The 22653-nt window shown below is 41.7% G+C and overlaps 1 protein-coding gene across 3 annotated transcripts in view; it reads right to left on the minus strand.

The window, feature by feature from the left end:
* Window positions 1–22653, minus strand: part of tafa1b (TAFA chemokine like family member 1b) — a 238502-nt gene that overhangs the window by 208628 nt on the left and 7221 nt on the right. For all 3 annotated transcript variants that reach the window (XM_072665723.1, XM_072665725.1, XM_072665724.1), the window contains exon 2: window positions 20997–21133. In XM_072665723.1, the coding sequence (XP_072521824.1) occupies window positions 20997–21120 (124 nt within the window). In that variant the 5' untranslated portion in view covers window positions 21121–21133. The remainder of the gene's footprint in view (window positions 1–20996; window positions 21134–22653) is intronic.

Below are 22653 nucleotides of genomic sequence, written 5' to 3' on the forward strand. Positions count from 1 at the left end.
CAGAACAGTGGGATCTAAAGGCAGAGTACAACACTGACATCTAGCGCTCAGAGTTCAAACACAACACAAAATGAACCACTGCCTGCCACCAATCATTAGAAATAATTACTGGGGCCCCAGGTGGTCCAGCATACTAAGGCCCTGTCACTGTGACCAGAGGATCGCTGGTTCAAATCCCATTCATGCTGCTAGCCATTGGCAGCCGGGGCCTCAAGAGAGCACAATTGGCGGTGCAGTGCTGGCCATCACTGGCTTCTGCTAGCCAGTGCATCAGAGCCAGGGATGCAGCACTTCCCCTCAGATGCATTGGTTGCCTGGTGACATCACATTGGCAGCAGGTCAAAAGGAGGTGTGGATGGCTGCGTGTGTTGGGGATGTTGTGTAACTCGTAACTCCAGTATTTTGGGGGGTTTCAAATTTTTTACACTATTGGCAAACATTAGCTGACCATTACATTGTACATTTTGGGGACAAATGCAGAAACAGAAATGGTCCAAAATGACTTGGAATAAAACTGAACACGGACAAATTCGGATGAAAGTAATTCCCAGAATAAACATGCTTTAACCTGCCCTGTCTTAATAGCTGGACCTCAAAAACACAGAACAAAAGGTGTCCAGTATCAGTTCAATACAATTTTGAATAACTGGACAATTCTGTAATTCTGTAATCTTCATATTTTACCCAACAAGTCTGTACCTTATGGGAAAATTCTGAATCATACAGACAAATTCCATATTTTTTACTACATAATCTATATTTTCTAACAGTTCTTCAAACTCACTTATCTCCATATCCAATAGTGATGGCAAGCCATAACTTACAGATCATAGCTTGGATGTTCACGTCAGCATTGCACATCATGCAATTATTAATAACAACAGCCCATTTTTGCCAATAAGAGCATATGCTGTATCTATTAGTGTACTTTGTTATTCCATTAGTGGGTTGTATTGATGCAGGACTCTACCCTTCAACCATCCTAAAGAAATGGTTCCTCAAGGGTCCCCTTACCATGGCAATAGCTCTATACAAAACCACAACAGCTCAAAGAACTCCTTGAATGCTTAAAAGTGTCTTTGCTTGCTTGGTAAAATGGTTTTAAAATTATTCTGTATACAACCAAAAAGGGTTCCACTATTATGAACCTTTTTCGTGCACTCCATAAGACTCTGGAAGAGCCACACTTAAGCTTGAGGTCACCATGCTCAATGCAAAGAATCAACTAGAGAAAATAAAGCCCTCCTGCAGCAGAACTCCAATCTCTGGACTGATGGAGCTCCATCCACTACCTTTGGGATGAGCAGGAGAAGGGAGGATGCTCTTGTGTGGTTCAATATAATCAAATGTAATCAAATCCTCCTCACAGCAATGTTCCAACATCCAGTGGAAAGCCTCCTCAGATAGTAAAGGCTACTGGAACTGCCTGACCAGATGCCTACACACTTGGACATTTAGGGTTCAGACAATTGCAAAAGGTCATTCCCAACACAGTTTGGAACTGGCAGATATTGCTACCTTATACTGGACGATTAAAATGAACTAAGAAAATGAACCCAGCTCTAAAATAGGCCTGTAGTCCCTTTCTGTATTTGAGGGATTGCTGCAATTGCTGTAAAAACAAACATGGGTTTGTTAGCTTGAAGGAACTGCCTGTTCATTGTCTTTAAGTGCTGTTTTTCTCTGCAAACACTGCAAATTTGCCAACAAATTCCTTTTTATCTGTGAGCAATCCGCCTCTCCGTTTCACAACTGCAGAAGATTCGGAAGGTTTCGCAGGTGAACTCAAGAAGCTGAGCAGAATAGGGGGAAAAATCAACAACAACAAAAAAAGAAAACCATTTCAGTGAAATTATGATGAGGTAAAGCACAAGCAAGAGCAGATCGATCCTGACCTGAGGCAAAAAGGTTGAACAATTACATAAAGGGCATCATCGAGCAGAAGAACACACAGCTCACATCAAACTTCTGAAAGCAGGGTTTATAAGACAATGGAGGTCATATTACAGAGCCAACCGCCGAATCCTGGCTACATTCCCACTCAACATCTCCTGAACAAAAGTTCACGAGACTATGGAGATCAAATTACTGGGAAAACCGCAGAGCATTGACCATGTTCACATCGAACTTCTACTCAAAGCAGGTTTACAAGACCATGGAGGTCAAATTACACCGAAAACCACACGAAAACTTTGGCTCTGTTGATATGGAACCTCTCCTGGTAGCATCTTCGTGAGGCTGTGGAGATCAAATCACTGACAGAACCGCTGAACGCTGGCCGCGTTCTCGCCAAACTTCTTCTGAAAGCAGGTTTATGAGACTGCGGAGGTCACGTAACACACAGAAGCGCTGAATATTGACTGTATTCTCAGCACGTTCATCCAAACTGTGCTTTCGCTTGGGTTATGTAACACAGGCTTATCCTCTCTGCTACACTTGTGAGAAGCTATCCGGAGACTGAGCAGTGTGCGCAAAGAGGATTGTGGCCAATGATGCAGGAAGCAGATGACTTCAACATTTCAAGCCAAGGAATCACAGATAACCTCAAATAAGGTTAAACTGGGAGACACAACACACGTGTTCATGAGAGCATAGTTAAAAATACAGATAAACACCAAATCTGACGCTAATAATCCCAAAATCCCCATTCTTATTTAGAGAATCTCCTTTTTCTACTACAGCAGGCCTGCAGCGGGCCTCACACTATACATTAAATATGTGGAATAATTTAGTTTGTGGACACCCCTTCTAATGAATAAATGCATTCAGCTACTTTGCTGACACACATGTGCAAATGCACACACCCACACACAGCTTGTCTAGGTCCTGTAGAAAAGGACTGCTAACAGAATAAATAGGACCCCCTGAAGCAGATAAAAATGAACCTATAGACACTATGTCTAATGCCGTGGCGTGGACTAGAGGGGTATAAAGCCCCCCAGCATTGCTGGAATGATGGTTGGTGCTTCGTTCAATACGTCCAATTCATCCAATAGTTGGGGATGAGGCGAGGTAGTGATCATTCAACATGACTAACGCTGTTTTTGTCGCTGAATGCAATCAAATCCTCACAGCAATGCTCCAAAATGTAGTAGAAAGCCTTCTTTCTTGGACAGTTACTCTAGTAAAAGCAGGATAAAAGCTTTTTAAGTAACCTTGATTTCAGAAGAAACAGTAAATGAGTGTCCCATTTGGGGGGCTTCCTATCCCAAAGCAGAAGCCACCTGAACTCCAGGCCAAAATCTTCTCCCCTCCCTCTCACCACCATAAGCTGATGACCATAAACTGATGGCATTTTCCAAACTAGCACAAAGGCCTTTACTATATCATTCCAAATGTCAAAAGTTCTAATCCAGTGAAACATTCAGCCTGATCCATCTGCAGAAATGTACTTTATTTACCTAATAAATAATTTTAAAATGTATAAATAGCATAATTCAGGCCCTGTGGGGACCTTCTCAGCAGGTGAGGCTCCCAATGCTTGAATTTTTTTAGCTTAAATGTATTTCGAGAGCTGGAATGAAACCTGGCTTCAGTTATGGCCTGTATTCACCAGCACTCTTCATATTGATCATATTGACCACCACGTTCTCATATCTGACACCTTGTACATGTCTGATGCAATCAGTATCTACCAGATCTTTTTTTGTGACCCTCATGAGGAGCTGGACAAGCAAGAAGCTGGAGAGAACCAGCAATGCTATCTGCAATACCGTTGGCTACCCATACCTTTACTACATAAGTATTAATACTGCACTTTGAATAAGAACAGTCCACCACCAAAATAATATATGGTCATCTTGTGCATACAGCAAAGCAACACATGGTATATACACACAACATAGACAAAAGTATTGGGACACCTGCTCATTCATTGTTTCTTTCCAAATTAAGGGTTTTAAAAAAGAGCTTATCCAGCTGTTGATGGAGTAACTGTTTCTACTGTCCAGGGAGAAAGGCTTTCTACTAGATTTTGGAGATAAATTGCTGTGAGGATTTGATTGCATTCAGCGCCAAGAACAGCATTAGTTAGGTCAAGATGCTGGATGATCACCACCTTGCCTCATCCCCAACTCATCCCAAAAGTATAGGATGGAGCACCATTCATCATTCCAGAGAGCACAGTTCCACTGCTCCACACCTCAATGCTGGGGACTGTATACCCCTCTAGTCCAGTAAATGTGAGCATAGAAGGTCATGTGACTCTCCTCCCAACAGGAGTTATTAGTGGGACAGAACTGGCTGAACTGTTCTCTTATTTTTTCCCCTCTTACAGAACCCTCCGGCACGCTGCTTAGCATTGCATTACAATGCGCTCCTCACAATACCACCATGGTGAGTGGCGCAGAAATGACTCACGCATTCTTCTGTCCCAGTCACTCAGTGGAGCCGGCTAGGAATGCTGAAAACATGCAACATCCAACATATCAAGGAAATGCATAGTGCTAGAGCAGAGCTCCAGAGTCCTAAGAGTAAGAAGTGAGACAGGAATGAATCATAATAGAAGCAGAATATTCCTTTGCTATAATTTTCCACTTGATATGTGAAGTATTTGTAATGATTTTATGATAAGAACCCATTTTAAAAACCCATTAAGGTAGTTGTCACTGCTAATGTAAAAGCTGTAAAAAGCATAGTGTCACTACCAATGAAAAAAAAAAAGAGAAAAAAAAAATCAAACAGTAAAACGCAGTGTCATTGATAATGTGAAAAAATCCTGGGGGGGGGATCACATATTTTCACTGTCAACGTAAAGGCTGTAAAAACATAGTATCACACCACATGTAGAGTCACTGCTAAAGTAAAATTAAAAACATGTAAATGCCCCAGTAAAGCAAAGTCAATGCTAATTAAAAAAAAAACGGTAATGCAGGGTCACTGATAATGTGAAAACTGTACAACCCTCAGTAACACAGTCTCACTGCTAATGTAAAAACTGTAAACCCAGTAACACAGGGTCACAATAATGTAAAAAACTGTACAGCACCAGTAACACAGGGTCACAATAATGTAAAAACCATACAAAACCAGTAACACAGGGTCACAATAATGTAAAAACTGCACAACACCAATAACACAGGGTCACAATAATGTACAAACTGTACAAAACCAGTAACAGAGAGGCACAATAATGTAAAAACTGTACAACATCAGCAACACAGGGTCACAATAATGTAAAAACTGCACAAAACCAGTAACACAGGGTCACTGATAATGTAAAAACTGTACAACACCAGTAACACAGAGTCACTGATAATGTAAAAACTGTAACCCCAGCAACACAGGATCCCGATAATGTAAAAACTCTACACCCCAGTAACAAAAGGTCACTGATAATGTAAAAACTGTATACCCCAGTAACACAGGATCCCGATAATGTAAAAACTCTACACCCCAGTAACAAAAGGTCACTGATAATGTAAAAACTGTATACCCCAGTAACACAGCCTCACTGGTCATGTAAAAACTGTGACACCAGTAACACAGGGTCACAGATAATGTAAAAACTGTATAAAACCAGTAACAGAGGGGCACAATAATGTAAAAACTGCACACCTCAGTAACACAGCCTCACTGATCATGTAAAAACTGCACACCTCAGTAACACAGAGTCACTGATCATGTAAAAACTGCACACCTCAGTAACACAGCCTCACTGATCATGTAAAAACTGCACACCTCAGTAACACAGAGTCACTGATCAAGTAAAAACTGCACACCTCAGTAGTTTTTATATGTAGTCGTGTTAGTAGCGCTAGTTGTCACCGTAGTGAACAGTGAGCGTATATCAGAATGTTGATATCGTTCAGTCTGGGATGCGTGATGATCTTGGATATCTCGAATATATGCCTTTTTTGTGAGGAAGAAGCGGGAATGAAAAGATTGGGCTATATTTCACCTTTCTTATTTATTAAGTGACACACAACACGGGAGGTTAATGAAGCTGCACCTGCAAAGAGAGGAAAAGGAAGGAGACACTGCAGCACATGCTTGCGTGCAGAGCAAGACAAGCAACAAGCATCACGATCAGACACGTTCCCATGGACCTCCACCGCAAATCAGGAACATCTGCAGAGCATTCCGGAGGAGTTTCGCATGATTCAGTGCTTGTGTGGATGGTTGTGTGAATCCTTCAAGCATAGTTTTTACACACACACACTTGCGCGCACACACACACACATGCGCACACACACACTCACATACACACTATACCACCATAAAAAAGGCACTGTAATAGGATTCTTCAGCTTTTCCACTGGCTGCCTCCTCTATCACACACACATTTAAGTGCACTAATCCATGACAAATTGTCTCTTCTGATCCATGACAAATCGTCTGAGGGCCAGATAGAGACGAGGAAATTGAAGGAAAAAGAGAGAGAGAAGAAGAAGAAGGGGGTTGAGAAAGAGGAACGAGAAAGGAGATGATGGACAGAGAGAGAGAGAGAGAGAGAGAGAGAGAGAGAGAGAGAGAGAGATAGCAACAGAGAGTGAGTGGCAGAAAATAAAAATTGTGAGAGAGAGAGAGAGAGAGAGAGAGGGCAAAAGACTGAGAGAACACGAGGGTGAGAGAGAGAGCAAAAGAGCGAGAGAGCTGTGAGAAAGAGGGGGAACAGAAGGTGAGAGAGAAACGAAAGCAGTAGCATTTTATATTATTATAAAATGCATAAAATGTCAAATGAGTCCTGATTTTATGAATTATATCCCTTCATACATAATATTAGTTATTCAGCATATTGATTCTGAATCATATCAGAATAACTGAATCAGATTTGTGGTTTTAAGATTCACTGAATCATTCCAGGAATCATATTCATTGTACAATTCTTTGCACTGAATCACTGTACAAAAATTGTAGCCAGTGAATCACTGTAAGTCCTGTTTGCACCCCTGGTGTCTGTGTGTGTGTGTGTGTGTGACTTACAGGTTATGGCTGCATTGTGACGAAGAAAAACAGGCTGTTTGTGGCAAAAAAGGAAATGAGCAAAACTCCTGATCACACACCGCTCCCCTTCATCCAATTTGCTCAGAAATGAGATTACAGTCTTCGTCCATTCCTGCAAGCTGTGTTTAATTGAATTGGGCTGCCGTCATCAATTCCCCTTCCTAATTAGTTTGCTACAATTAAAAGTGGGTGTGAAATAAATCGGATTAACCCCCCCCCCCCCCATACCCCTTTAAAAACTTTGGAAAAATGTCGTTTATGTGAGTATTTGACTTCAACTTCACGTTAAACCTCCTTATTCTTTATTTGTGTCTGGGAAAAAAAGTTTACTCAGGATGTCATCAGCTATGCATCACAGGTTTGATGGGGTGAGATGTTTTACACATCCTCTGGAATTATCACCTCCGAAATGAAGCAGTCTGCGTGAGAGTTGTCATATTAACGCACAATTAGCCTCATATACCAATCAAAGCATGTAAAACAGCTGAAATGTCATGCTATATTTAACTGCAAGAGCACACCTGTCTGATCTGTTGCTGCAAACGTAGAATCAAAACAGCAGCAAACTCATTCCTGTACTGGCAGTCATTCCCATACAGGCAATAATTCCTATACACACTTGTTCTCATACATACACCACTATTCCTGCACACCCAATCATTCCCATACACACCACTATTCCTGTACACACAATAATTCCCATACACACCACGATTACTGTTCACACAATCATTCCCATACACACACCACTATTCCTGTACACACAATAATTCCCTTTCACACACCACTATTTCTGTTCACACAATCATTCTCATACACACACACCACTATTCCTGTTCACACAATCATTCTCATACACACACACCACTATTCCTGTTCACACAGTCATTCCCATACACACACCACTATTTCTGTACACACAGTCATTCCCATACAGGTAATCATTCCTGTACACACAACCATTGTCATACACAGTCATTCCTATACACACAATTATTCCCATGACAGACAGTCATTCCCATTCAGGCATTCCTGTACACATGTAAATTCCCATGTACACTTTAATTCCCATGCACATGTTCATACAATCCCATACAGTCATTCCCATACACACAATCATTCTTGTACACACATTATTATTATTATTATTATTATTATTATTATTATTATTATTGTTGTTGTTGTTGTTATTATTATTATTATTATTATTATTATTATTATTATCATACACCTACACACATCTGTTCCCATTCTTCTTTTAAACTCATCTTGCACCACATTAAAGCCCAAATCTTCCTGCCCAGCTGTAAGAAACCCTGTGCGGAGGCTCCTGTGGAACGTCTGATAATAAAACATAATAACATTAATTCAGATAATAATAAAAAAAAACACAAAACACACACACGTGCACTCTATCTCAACCCTAAACGCAAAATTCCTCAAATAAGCCTCATAAGCTGCCGACCTTGAAAAGCCTCCGACCCGCTGCGGCGATCCCACACACGATGCACAGCCCATGATGCATTAATACAGCAGCTTCACAACACTAATGCAAATACATACATATGTACAGTCGCCCTGACCTTGAAGAAAGCCCTGTGCGCATGCACGCTGCGATAATCGCTCCTAAGATGCATTAAAGCAGCGCATGCTGAGTCTGAGCAGCAGAAGACAACAGACACACACAGTTAGAGGTTATCAGGACTGCGTTAATCAGTTTTCCTGAACTTCAACGCTGTACTTTGCCACATAAACAGCGGAGAAAGAGCCTGTTTGTGCAAGGTCAGAGTAGCCAGCTCTGTGGCGAAACTGAAAAACTGCATCTAAAGAATGTGGAAAAAAGTCATTCCAGCAAAATTGGTTAAGCAGATTTTCTTACATTTCAATTGGAGTGCTGGGCGGGTCTGAAGAAGGAAAGGTGTGGGAAAGATTGTGGAAGCTGTTTTCACTGGGGGAAGTAACAAATAGTCTGTGCTCTATGTACAAATGTCCAAGAATTTGGAAAATCAACAAATGCTGTGTACAACATGGATCGTCTCCATTTGTGCCATTGCTTAAGCAATTTCACTACTGTATTTTCCCCTAGTGGCATTAGTGGGAAAATTCCACATGTATGAATTTCCAAGAATTGTTGGAAAACCAACAATTCTTTTTTTACATAAAAATAAGTAATAATAATATGTTAATATGTATATGTGCATACACAAGAAAATGAAGCGAATGCTCATTCATGTTTGCTAGATCACAGAAACTGGCTTGTGGTATCTGGAGGAAAATTCCATTAGTAGAAATTTCCAAGAATTTGGAAAAACAACAAATGCCATGTATAATATTGATCTTATCCATTCATAACATTAGTCAAGCAGTTTATCTACATTTCACTGCTGAAAGTGCTCACTAAGACACTGGTCTTGCAACATATTTGTGGCAAAATGTAGGAAAAAGTGTTTAAAATTTATACAAATTTCCAAGAATTTGAAAAACCAACAAATGCAGTGTACAACATGGACTGTATATATTTATGTAATTGGTCAAGCAGTTTATTTATATTTCACTTATGTGTCTCCCAAAAAAATTTTTTACGAACACTCACTAATATGTGCAAGGGGTCAAAAAACAGAATTGTAATATTTTTTAAAAAATATTATTTGTACGAATTTTCATAATCTATATTGTATTAACTAATTAAAAACAAATAGACTATAACTTTAACCATTTATATGATTCTTTCATTCAGTTCATTAAGCAATTTCTCTACATTTCACCACTGTTTTCCCAAGAAAGTGTTTGCTGCTGCCGGCAAGATTACAGAATTTGGTCCTCAATCACATTTGGAAAAACAACAAACGTCAACCACAACACGGCCTATAACCTTGACCACTCGTCTCGGCAAATTCACACCGCTCAGCAAATTCTAGAAGATTTCCATATTCAGTTTAAATTAGAATGGGAGTTTATATGGAGCTATGAAATACACTATATGGACAAAAGTATTGGGACGTTGTTTCTTCTGTAATCAAGGGGGTTGCAAAAGGGTTTGTCCTGCTTTTGTTGGTGCAACTGTCTCTACTGTCCAGGGAAGAAGGCTTTCTACTGGATTTTGGAGGAGCACTGCTGTGAGGATTTGATTGCATTCAGCGACAAGAGCTGTAAGTGAGGTCACAATGTTGGATGATCCTCATCCCACCTAATTCCCAACTCCCCTACTCATCCCAAAAGAATTGCATAGAGCACCAACCATCATCCCAGAGAACACAGTTCCACTGCTCCACATCTCAATGCTGGGGGGACCCCTCTAGCCCACACCAGGCATTAGGCATGGTGCCAATAGCTTCATGTTTATCTGCTCCAGAGAGTCCTATTCTATTCTATCGGCTTCTACTCCTTTACAGGTGCTATACATACTGTTTGTGTGCATTTGCACATCTGTGTCAGCAATAGGTACAACTTAAAATAGCTGAATACATTCATTAGAAGGGGTGTCCACAAACATTTGGACATATGGTGTATCATGAAGGGGTTGCTGCTAGTCCACTAATCTGCTAATGATCATGTGAGGGTGAGACAGTTGGCATTCATTGGTTTAACCATGACCCTAAGACCCCAGTTATGCCACACTGCTGCACTCAGAGCTGCCCCATGGGGTTTTTTTATGGGCTACGGTCCCAGACAGGAAAGTGTCCTTTACAAAATCCTGCAGTTCCTTCTCCTGACCTAGCCCAATCGTACCCATACCATTAGTGTGTGTCTGTGTGTGTGTGTGTGTGTGTGAAGAGATAGGGAGAGAGAGATGCAGAGAGATGCAGAGAGATGCAGAGAGAGACAGAGGGAGGGAGGGAGGGACGGAGTGAGGTACGCAGTGACTGCAGTCTAGCATTGTGTCATGTCACATTCAGCTCATCTGTCAATGTACTGGATTATTTCTTGAGAGAGCCGAACCGGCTGGCTGGAATGAGAGCGCCATCAATCTGAGCTGAGTGTCGGCACAGGGGAGCTGCCGGCCGCACGGCAGCACAAGAGAGCAGAGCCGAGACGCTGTGTGAGCAGGTGATGGAGCAGTGGAGCGACTCAACTCTCCATACTCAACACACACACACACACACACACACTTACTATTTTCAAGTGTAAAAGAGAGTAGAGAGAGAGAGAGAGAGAGAGAGAGAGAGAGAGATGTAGATGAAGAGAGTGAGAGAGCATAAGAGTGAGAGAGAGAGGAAAGAAAGAAAGGGAGAGGTAGAGAGAGGCGGAGAAAGAGCGATAGAGGTAAAGAGAGAGAGGCACGCATAAAGAGAGGGAGAGGAGCAGGGAATAAGAAGAGAGAGAATGGGAGAGATGGGATGGAGCGAGAGAGTATGAGAGAGAGAGAGAGAGAGAGAGAGAGTGAGAGAGAGAGAGAGAGAGAGAGACAGAGACAGAGACAGAGATTGGACAATTGGATGAGAGTGAGAGAAGACCCAGAGGGGAAGAGGGAGAAATAGTGAAAGCAGTAGACTGTGTGTGTGTGGTTGTGTGTGTGTATGTGTGTGTGTGTGTGTGTGTGTGTGTGTGTGTGTGTGTGTGTATATGAGTGTGTGTGTGGAGGTAAGCGGATTCCTGCGGTATTGTGGGAAGTGTGTGAACAGTGTTTAGGATTACACATGTACAGAGTTAAACCACAACCTGAACTGTCCAAATGGCCCGCACACACACACACACACACACACACACACACACACACACACACACACACACAGTATATATAAATCTACCTATAAGCCTCTACAGCTGCCAACCGGAGCATGACCAACCTCAGTGTGACACCCTCACACACACAGACACACACACACACACACACACACACACACACACACTGCATCTGTCAGGCTTGACACAGGCTATCTCCTGCTCTCTCTGAGCCAAACTGCACTCCTGCCAGGTGAACCACCTCATTTAGTCCTCAATTCAGTCCTCTTTCCAGAGCTGTCCATCCCTGGTCAGGTGTCCATGAGTCTGGTTCCCAGGTTTTGCATAACAAAACCCCTAGAAGTCACGATATCTGCATACACATAAGAGTGTACACCGATCAGTCATAACATTAAAACCACTGGCAGGCGATGGTTTGGAAGCAGGGAAAATGGACAAGCTTATGAATTTTGACCAGGGCCAAACTGTGATGGCTGGACGAATGGGTCAGAACATCTCCCCAACATTGACTTCCCAGTATGCAGTGGTCAGTGCCTACCAACAGTGGTCCAAGTAAGATGACAGGAAGGATTATGGCTGGCCAAGGCTCATTGATGCAATCCACAGAAGTCTTACTTCACAATTTCACAGGTGGTACTAATGTTATGGCTGAACTGTGTATGTATATATGACTAACGTTAGCAGCAGATCCTGTAAGGCATGTAGGTTGAGTGGTGGGGCCTCCATGGATCACATCAATGAGTCTTAGGTGCCCATGACCATACCGTCACCAATACACCTGTTGTCCTTTCCTGGAGCACTGTTGGTAGGCACTGACCACTGCATGCTGGGAGCTCAATATTGGGGAGATGTTCTGACCCAGTCGTCTAAACAAAAGTGAGTGGGCAAAGTGACTCAGATTCATAGGCTTGTCCATTTTTCCTGCTTCCAACACATCACCTGCCAGTGGTTTTAATGCTGCGACTGATCGGTATACACTCCTATGTATACATTTATGCCAGGGAATGCTATGATCCAGGAAGCCCCGTAGGAGCCTCAGTCATTCTGCAGCTATGCTGAATTATAAAAATCTCACACATATAGAACACGGTGCTGTCTTTTAATATCGAGCCGCCGCTGCCTTCGCTGACATTGATATGAAGTGTATGCGTTCCAGCAGTGTTTTTTTTTCTGCCTAAATAAATGATGACACATATTCATAATGCATCACGCTCAACTCCCGCTTAGCCAAACCCATTTTTTAATCCCAGATACTGCTTTTAATAGAGTGTGATTGCATGATGAAAGAGGTGCGCATGAAAAGAAAGAAACAAGAAGGCAAACACATTTCCCGATATTAGATCTCCCTTTCTCTCTCTCTCTCTCTGTCACTGGCCTGAAAAGCCTATTTTTATTTCAAAGCTTGCCTAATGAAACCAGAGAGCTGGTCCTAAAATTATAAAATCAATTCTAATTCAGACATTCATCATACTTCCTTTCTCTCTCTCTCTCTCTCTCTCTCTTTTATTATTATTATTTTTTTCAAATTTCCAGAAAGCAGACACGTCTGGATCAGTTGTTCCAACCGATATCGACATTCGGCTCTGCAGACTAATGTAGCCATTAGTAAAGACATGATTTTATTTTATGCGAGGTGAGAAGAGATCACCTCATATCATTGCACTGGGGGAAAAGACACAATGGCACTACACTGGCTAAAAGTATATGGACACCCACCCTGAAAATATTGACTTTGGGTGTTTCAGACCCCTTCATTGCTAACATGCACATGGGTTGCACTGAAGACCTGAAGAACTCTGAGACTTTTGCTCTTTATGTAAGTTCATGACACTTCTGCTCTGCTAGAGCTGCCCCAGACAACCGCAATTGCTGTTATAGTGAATGCCGGTTTGCATCTGGGAGCATCAACAGTTTAGCCAAGAAACAGAAGACCATGCAAACTCACAGATTTGGTCATATGCCTGTCCTCACTCACTAAATTTGCTCACTAAAGATCTCAAAGTTGCCTCTGGAAGCAACATCAGCACAAGAACTAAAGTGTCAGAAGCCTCATGAAATTGGTCTCCACTGCTGATAAACTGCACACAAGCCTAAGATCATTATGGGCAATGCCGAGCGTCGGCTAAAGTGGTGTAAAGCGCACAGCTGCTAGACTCTTGAGCAGTGGTCAGGTGTCGTGTGGAGTGAACCTTTCAGGAACCCCTTTCTTTTAAAAAAAAAATTCCTGAATATTCCTCAAAGCACTGCAAAAAATCCTCAAGGATCTTATACTTTTAACAAAGTAATAGCTAAGAGAAAACGGGAACCCAACACTATATTAATGCTCATGCTTCTGAAATAATCTCACACAGGTGTGATGGTTAGGAGTCCACATACTTTTGGGCATAACAGTGTATGGACATGCTGTTTTAGCCTTAAAATAAAGGTGCCAAAAAGGCTATTTTGGCTCCTTTGGCACTTATGGCATTTGTATTAATGACAGAACAGAGTGCAATGAAACAACCTCCACATAAGGTAAAGGTTCAAGGCCAATTAAATGTCTATCCTAGACCGGTACAGCCACAAATGCTCTATTTTTAGGAGTGTATGGTAGAATTATGGCACACTACACCTGATTAATGTGTCATTTATCATCCACTGTAAAAGCTGGATTCACAGAATTCGCTTCACATGTTCGTCTGCTGATAGCTGCTAATTAGGGCTGTGCCTTCTACTGATTTCTGCTCTGCATAAAAGGTCACAGTTTAGTTTTTTTTTTAAGCTGTAGCGAAATCATTACAGCATAGATGAACACATACATATAGTATATGACCTTTACTGTTACGACCTGCACGACAAAAAAAAAAAAAAGGGCACAGAAAAAGGCTGGACCAGATGTTGGTCTAATTTGTCCTATGCTGTCTTTAAGCACTGGGTTTGGTGGAACATACTGTAAACATCTGCACACTGCTGTAACCTCTTGAACCCTACACTATTAAAAATAACAATGCTTCTTTGGGCAGCGCTATAGGAGAACCACTTTTGTTTCTATGTGCTTCTCTCGTCACTTTCAGTGATCGTTGTCTCTTTCTCAGCTCGTCCAGAAAATCGTGTCCTTCAATGGGGAGTCAAAACGATGGTAGGAAGAGCCCAGGAGCAAGAAATGCCAATTTTCCATAGTGTTGCTTGGACACAAAGGTCCCTTACTAATTTATTAGTTCTGCATATTTACTTCTCTCCAAAAAAATGGCTCTTTTATGACATTGCTCAAGATCAGACGGTTCACTTGCTGCCTATTATATTCACCCATTGACATCCGGTGCCATTGGATAACAATAACAATGTTATTCACTTCACCTGCCAGTGGTTTTAATGTTATGGCTGATCTGTGGCATGCGCAAGGCCTGCCGTTCATTTTAAACCTCAAGCCAACACTGCTTTTCAAGCTACACTGCTTTTGAGGAACCCTGGTAATTGCATTAGGGTGGCGTATGTAGAGTGTAGTCACTGCCGTCAATCATGCTCAGAGAGAGTCTGTTGTTGCACTTATGGGTTTGGTCTCAGAAGGCCATTAAGGGTGTTATAATCTGTTGAGCTAGGAGAGCAGAAAAAGCCCTAAGTGAGCACAAATACAGTGTTTCGGCATGTCTAAGGGTGTGCTGTGGTGTGTGGGTATTTCTTTAGATTTAAAACAAAGGGGGAAACCAGCCCGTCTGCACACACTAAATCACCTCCTCTTTGCTCTGCCGCTGTTCCGAGAACAGCGTTTTTCCTCTGCTGGTATGCGATGGTATCTAATGTCTGTACAGAGAGTGATGATTTCCTTTTGTTGTTAAACTGACCCCATCTATAATTTACAGGACACTTTCTGTAGGCCGCGCTCTCGCTTGTACATCTTTGGCACCGTGCTCACCGTGCTCCGCCTGATGGAAACGTGAAGATGGGAAGAGGTTTAAAAATTCATCCCCTCTTTTTCCTCGCCGTTCATCACCCAGCTTTCAACCCGCAAAGCACTAACGAGCACAGAGCAGCAGCCAGGCTCCGCCCTAGTATCTCTCAAAAGCTACACTATGCTTAGGAAAATGGAATTATTCCGGGGAAAAAAAAATTCCGACATCCAGAATGCTGTGAAAACATTCGTCTACTTCTTAAGTGGCACCCATTGCTGGCACAGCTTGTCTAGTCTCTGTAGAAACGCATTGCCAATAGAGTAGGACTCACATGAACTTATTGGCACCATGCTGCCTAATGTCAAACGTGGGCTAGAGGTGTACAAAGCCCCCCAGCATTGAGCTGTGGAGCAGTGGAGCAACTCTGTTCTCTGGAATGATGGATGGTGCTCCGTCCAATACTTTTGGGAGGAGTTGGGGAGCTGGGGATGATGAGGTGGGGTGGTAATCATTTAACATTGTGACCTCACGTATGGCTCTTGCCGCTGAATGCAATCAAATCCTCACTGCAATTCTCCAAAATCTAGTAGACAGCATTCTTCCGTGGACAGAAGAGACAGTGACAACGTGGCTCTTACAACAAACCCAACGGCTGCATCCCAAAAAGCACACACCAATGCTGAAAAGTGTGGAAAATGAGTGTAACGCCTTAAGAGGTGCACTTGTTAGAGTAGTAGGTAAAGCATAGAAGTGTGCAGTTTGGGACACAAGCACAAAGAGGAACGCTTGTATAGGTTGCAGTCACTCTAAATAGGAAGTTCTCAAACATCTCAGAGAGACAGGACCTATTAGCTAACGGCTCTGATGGATAAAAACATCAGACCAAAAGAACCTGATCGGTCGATTATGGGGGCGTCAGGGAAGTTGATGCTACAGAATTTACGACATGCGTGACATTAGAAATGGAGGCGTGTCAAACTAAAGCTTGTGACAGAAGTCTTGTGCGGTGAAAATGACACCATGATAAGAAGTGTTTTGGTGGGAATGAGCTGCTGGGCTCCAAAATTGCAAAGGTGTTTTTTTATGCATTTTCATTTTATTGCTTTATTGCTAAGTCAATGGAAACATAGCTATTGTCTCCATCCCTTTTTATTGTTCCACACCTCCCTCTCTCTCTCTCTCTCTCTCTCTCTCTCTCTCTTTGTCTTTCTGTGTTTCTTCCTCTCTATCAAAATATCTCTCTGTCTTTCATTTATTGCTCACAAATACACACACACACATGTCCTACTATACATACGCTCCAGATGTCTCATGTTGAGTGTTAGCTTGATGGAATGAACCGAGTAATAAAACCACAGCGAAACAAATCTTCTAGCCCTTGTGTTGAGGGTGACTGTGGAGTTTCTGTTTATTCTTTGTTTTCTCCAGGTTTCTGAGGAGGGAGTCAGGTGAACTGATTGCTTTTTTTCTTTCTCTGATTAGTTACTTTGTTTTGTTCCTAGATTGTTTTGGCATTAGCTTATCCCTGAAGCCACTCTCCCAGATTACCTGATTATACTGAAATTAGACAAACATTCATTTCAAATTGAGAAAGAAATAACACGCTCTCAGATCATTTGGGATCATTTTTGTGCTCTTACTGATAAAGAGACAGATAGATAGATAGGTAGACAGATAGATAGATAGATAGATAGATAGATAGACAGACAGACAGACAGACAGACAGATAGATAGATAGATAGATAGATAGATAGATAGATAGATAGACAGACAGACAGATAGACAGATAGATAGATAGATATCCTTGAATTCTGGAGATACAATGACAAGTGTCCCAATACTTTTGTCCAAATAGTCCAAACATAGATTTGTCTGTTTGCTTTTTTCAGCAAGAGCTTCTCAAGATGCTCCTCATCCTTTCAGACCCACAGCATCTTCCCACAATCGAACAATGGACACAAACATCTGTCACTGTTCTCAGATCAGAAGCGAGAGTTGAGCTTGATTTTCTCCTCTCTCTCAAAAATGGAAGCTTTAAGAGTGCTGAGTCTGATGGGTAGGTTATCAGGTAGGTTAGGTGGTCCAACCAAGCCTTGCATTGATGTCAGGGGTCCCATAATGTCTTTGATTTTTCATTCCACTATAAAGCAATATCTTTAATACTCTACAAACATGTAAATCCAATATAAACATTTCAGACACTAACCACCAATCCTGCATACTGATAACCTGCTCAGGACTCCAGTGTGTAGCAGAGGAGAGCGAGAGACCCACCTCGCTGAACCGGGCCCTCTGGCCCCCACACTGAAACTGGAGCTGTGCTTAATTGCCGAGTGCTTACAAAGAGCCAACAAGAAACGTAATTGTCATTTCCACCAGAGCCTGTGTGATCAAAGCAGCTGGCATTCAGAGAATACTGATGGGGGAGTTTAGCCCGGAGCATGTAGTCTGCACGCACTCACACACACACACACACACACACACACACAAGCACACACAATCCCATCCGAGTTGTTCAGCAACACTTGGTAGGTTGGCTCAAACTCACCTTCTGAGTGCTTAACATGTCACCTGAGAACACTAGCAGTAGCAAAGCTCAGCACAACACAAAAACATCAGATGCACAACTCCCAGCCATTCATTCGCCTTGAAATACACGGCTAACTACACATACGTCTACCAGACATCTGCTAATACAGCTTTTAGCTCATGCTTTAGACTACAACATGTCAAACAGTGTCAGATGCCACATCTCAACAAGGTCTGAGGCAAGGAGGTGGTGTTTTAGGCCTCCAGATGTTAATTGATGAGATGTCTGTCACTATTAGCCAGCTTTCTTGCTACATTAGCCACATAGCACACCAAATGTGTCCTGTTTGATTGACTACATTTGAAGTAGGAGGCCAAACGATCGCTTTCAGGTCCTTTTCAAAGACAACCAACTGTCTAATGAATCACAGCCCAGCCACTGCAATAACGGCCACAATGGAATGAGCCGTCATTTGCTTCATGAGTTGTGAAATTTCAAATTTCTGCAGCAGACGGAATGTGAAGCATATGAGCCATCTTCATCCAAGTGCTATAGTCCTAATGAGATGGTTCTAATGAGGTGCATTCAGTTCTGTGAATGGCGTCTTTGCTTTATACCCCCCCAAAAGTGCATCAAATTAACTTGATTCCAATGAGTTCATAATTTCCTCATGAATGTCAACATTATTGAAGGTGGGTCTTGGTTTTGACAGTGAATGTGCTAATATACTGTCATATAGCATTTCTATACAGTGTTGGGCTGTACCAGGAGTATTTGATATATATAAATACATAAAATACAGTAATTCAAATATCTACATTCAGTCCACATTGCAGTTTTAAAAGGCAGCAATCACTGCAGCAATGATCAGTTGCTTTTTTTATACCCAGATTTTAATTAATGTTGCTGTCAATATTACTGAGCTTTACTAAAGCCTGAGTAGACTGATAAATCACTGCACTGATCAGTTATTTATCTCAGTGTTACTGAGCTCAGCTAAAACCTGAGTAGACTGATAAATCACTGTGCTGATCAGTTATTTATCTCAGTGTTACTGAGCTCAGCTAAAGCCTGAGTAGACTGATAAATCACTGCGCTGATCAGTTATTTATCTCAGTGTTACTGAGCTCTACTAAAGCCTGAGTAGACTGATAAATCACTGCGCTGATCAGTTATTTATCTCAGTGTTACTGAGCTCTACTAAAACCTGAGTAGACTGATAAATCACTGCGCTGATCAGTTATTTATCTCAGTGTTACTGAGCTCTACTAAAGCATGAGTAGACTGATAAATCACTGTGCTGATCAGTTATTTATCTCAGTGTTACTGAGCTCTACTAAAACCTGAGAAGACTGACAAATCACTGTGCTGATCAGTTATTTATCTCAGTGTTACTGAGCTCTACTAAAGTCTGAGTAGACTGATAAATCACTGTACTGATCAGTTATTTATCTCATTGTTACTGAGCTCTACTAAAGTCTGAGTAGACTGATAAATCACTGTACTGATCAGTTATTTATCTGTTACTGAGCTCAGCTAAAGCCTGAGTAGACTGATAAATCACTGCGCTGATCAGTTATTTATCTCAGTGTTACTGAGCTCTACTAAAACCTGAGAAGACTGACAAATCACTGTGCTGATCAGTTATTTATCTCAGTGTTACTGAGCTCTACTAAAGTCTGAGTAGACTGATAAATCACTGTACTGATCAGTTATTTATCTCATTGTTACTGAGCTCTACTAAAGTCTGAGTAGACTGATAAATCACTGTACTGATCAGTTATTTATCTGTTACTGAGCTCAGCTAAAGCCTGAGTAGACTGATAAATCACTGCGCTGATCAGTTATTTATCTCAGTGTTACTGAGCTCTACTAAAGCCTGAGTAGACTGATAAATCACTGCGCTGATCAGTTATTTATCTCAGTGTTACTGAGCTCTACTAAAGTCTGAGTAGACTGATAAATCACTGTACTGATCAGTTATTTATCTGTGTTACTGAGCTCAGCTAAAGCCTGAGTAGACTGATAAATCACTGCGCTGATCAGTTATTTATCTGTGTTACTGAGCTCTACTAAAGCCTGAGTAGACTGATAAATCACTGCGCTGATCAGTTATTTATCTCAGTGTTACTGAGCTCTACTAAAGCCTGAGTAGACTGATAAATCACTGCGCTGATCAGTTATTTATCTCAGTGTTACTGAGCTCTACTAAAACCTGAGTAGACTGATAAATCACTGCGCTGATCAGTTATTTATCTCAGTGTTACTGAGCTCTACTAAAGCATGAGTAGACTGATAAATCACTGTACTGATCAGTTATTTATCTCAGAGTTACTGAGCTCTACTAAAGCATGAGTAGACTGATAAATCACTGTGCTGATCTGTTATTTATCTCAGTGTAACTGAACTCTACTAAAGCCTCAGTAGACTGATAAATCACTGTGTTGATCAGCGTTCTGCCAGAGAAGTCTGCCAGTCTTTTTTTCTACTTTTTTCTATTTTCTTTCTTTTCACCAAGAGCATAAAACAGACAAAGGCATGGTCCACAACCCATAGCCATCACCATAACTCTCTATAAATATAAGTCTATATCTATAAATGTTCATGCCCAGGGCTAAATAGCCAACACAACCATATAAACCATATAAATAGCAGCAGACCAGGCAAGCTAAGGCAAAATGTAAACACAGGGAAATGTCCATACACTTGTCATCTCCGTAACGGGCCGCCACCGCAGAAGGCTACCCAGCGTATCTGAAGAGACACCTCAAACCACGCTGTTGATTTGCTCAGTGGGCAGACACTCGAGCAGAAAATAGAGCAGGCTTGCGAAGCGAGAGAGTGTAGACATAAAGAAAATAGACACCGCAGGAGAAAGACAGACGCAGAGGAAATAAGACGCCACGCGGATGATGACAGATATGTGGCGTGTAGATAGATAGTACAGAGGGTTGGAAGGGGCCACTCACCAAGGATCTGGATGGCGTTTCGGCCGGGCCGGGGGACGTGGTGCTGCTGGATCGTCTCGTACAGAGTGGCCTGGCAGAGCACGAGGCAGCTAACAGCTATCCACAAGCACAGAAACCACGACATGGCAGGAGACAGGCTGCAGAGAGACAAGGAAACAGCAGGTTAGACAAGGACAGATGGAATGATGGCTAATGGAGAACCATCTTCAGACATTTAAAATATTGATGGGGGTGTATGTATATGTGCTTGGTGTTCTTTGTGTGAAATACCCTATATATCCAGTGTGCAGACTACCCACCTAAGCTTCAGTTGCATTGCATAATCCACAAGACACAGTTTGCATAAGCCATAGAAGAATCACTTTCTTCATGGATCCTAAAGTAGTTTGGTTATGGCATGGCTCAAAGAACCCTTATTTTTAAAAGTGCGACCAGGCTTTAGTAGAATTCAGAAACACTGAGATAAATAACTGATCAGTACAGTGATTTATCAGTCTACTCAGGCTTTAGTAGAGTTCAGTAACACTGAGATAAATAACTGATCAGCACAGTGATTTATCAGTCTACTCAGGCTTTAGTAGAGTTCAGTAACACTGAGATAAATAACTGATCAGCACAGTGATTTATCAGTCTACTCATGCTTTAGTAGAGCTCAGTAACAGATAAATAACTGATCAGCACAGTGATTTATCAGTCTACTCAGGCTTTAGTAGAGCTCAGTAACACTGAGATAAATAACTGATCAGCACAGTGATTGATCAGTCTATTCAGGCTTTAGTAGAGTTCAGTAACACTGAGATAAATAACTGATCAGCACAGTGATTTATCTGTCTACTCAGGCTTTAGTAGAGCTCAGTAACACTGAGATAAATAAGTGATCAGCACAGTGATTTATCAGTCTACTCAGGCTTTAGTAGAGCTCAGTAACACTGGGATAAATAACTGATCAGCACAGTGATTTATCAGTCTACTCAGGCTTTAGCAGAGCTCAGTAACACAGATAAATAACTGATCAGCGCAGTGATTTATCAGTCAACTCAGGCTTTAGTAGAGCTCAGTAACATTGACAACAACATTCAGTAACATCTCATACATCTCACTTTTGAGCCCAGGGCCACACTAGAGGGGTATACAGTATGAAGCGGTCTCTGAAAAATTGTCTTAGCTTTTGTCCGACTGAGAAGTTAAGACCATTTTGATTAAAACCTGTTGGTGCAACTTGCCCCCGGACACCACTGATATATGACATGCCCTAAAAAACATCTGTGGCCTACACTGGTTTCATTGGGACATCACTGGGCCACTGAGAACAACACAGTGTTTGTATTTGTTTTATTTGTATATAACAAAATAAAACATCAGGACTTGACAATAATTAAGCCTAAGAGAGAGAGAGAAGTAAGAGAGCCACATTACCATTAAGATGTTACATCTCTCTCAAGTGTTTTCTAATGGCTGTTGGCTGGATTATTGTGCACCACTCTGTGTATCCTCACTGGCTTTGGAGCTGAATATCTTCATAACACTTATTTACAGGTAACGACAGTCTACTGCGAGCCTGCTCTGCAAACAGCACACAGCCTGGCGTTGATTAAACACCTCAATTGTGCTCTGCACTCCACAAACGTGTGTCTGAAGCACTACATTAAAGACTCAG

This window comes from Salminus brasiliensis, chromosome 21 (genome assembly GCF_030463535.1).
Source record: "Salminus brasiliensis chromosome 21, fSalBra1.hap2, whole genome shotgun sequence".
NCBI lineage: Eukaryota > Metazoa > Chordata > Actinopteri > Characiformes > Bryconidae > Salminus > Salminus brasiliensis.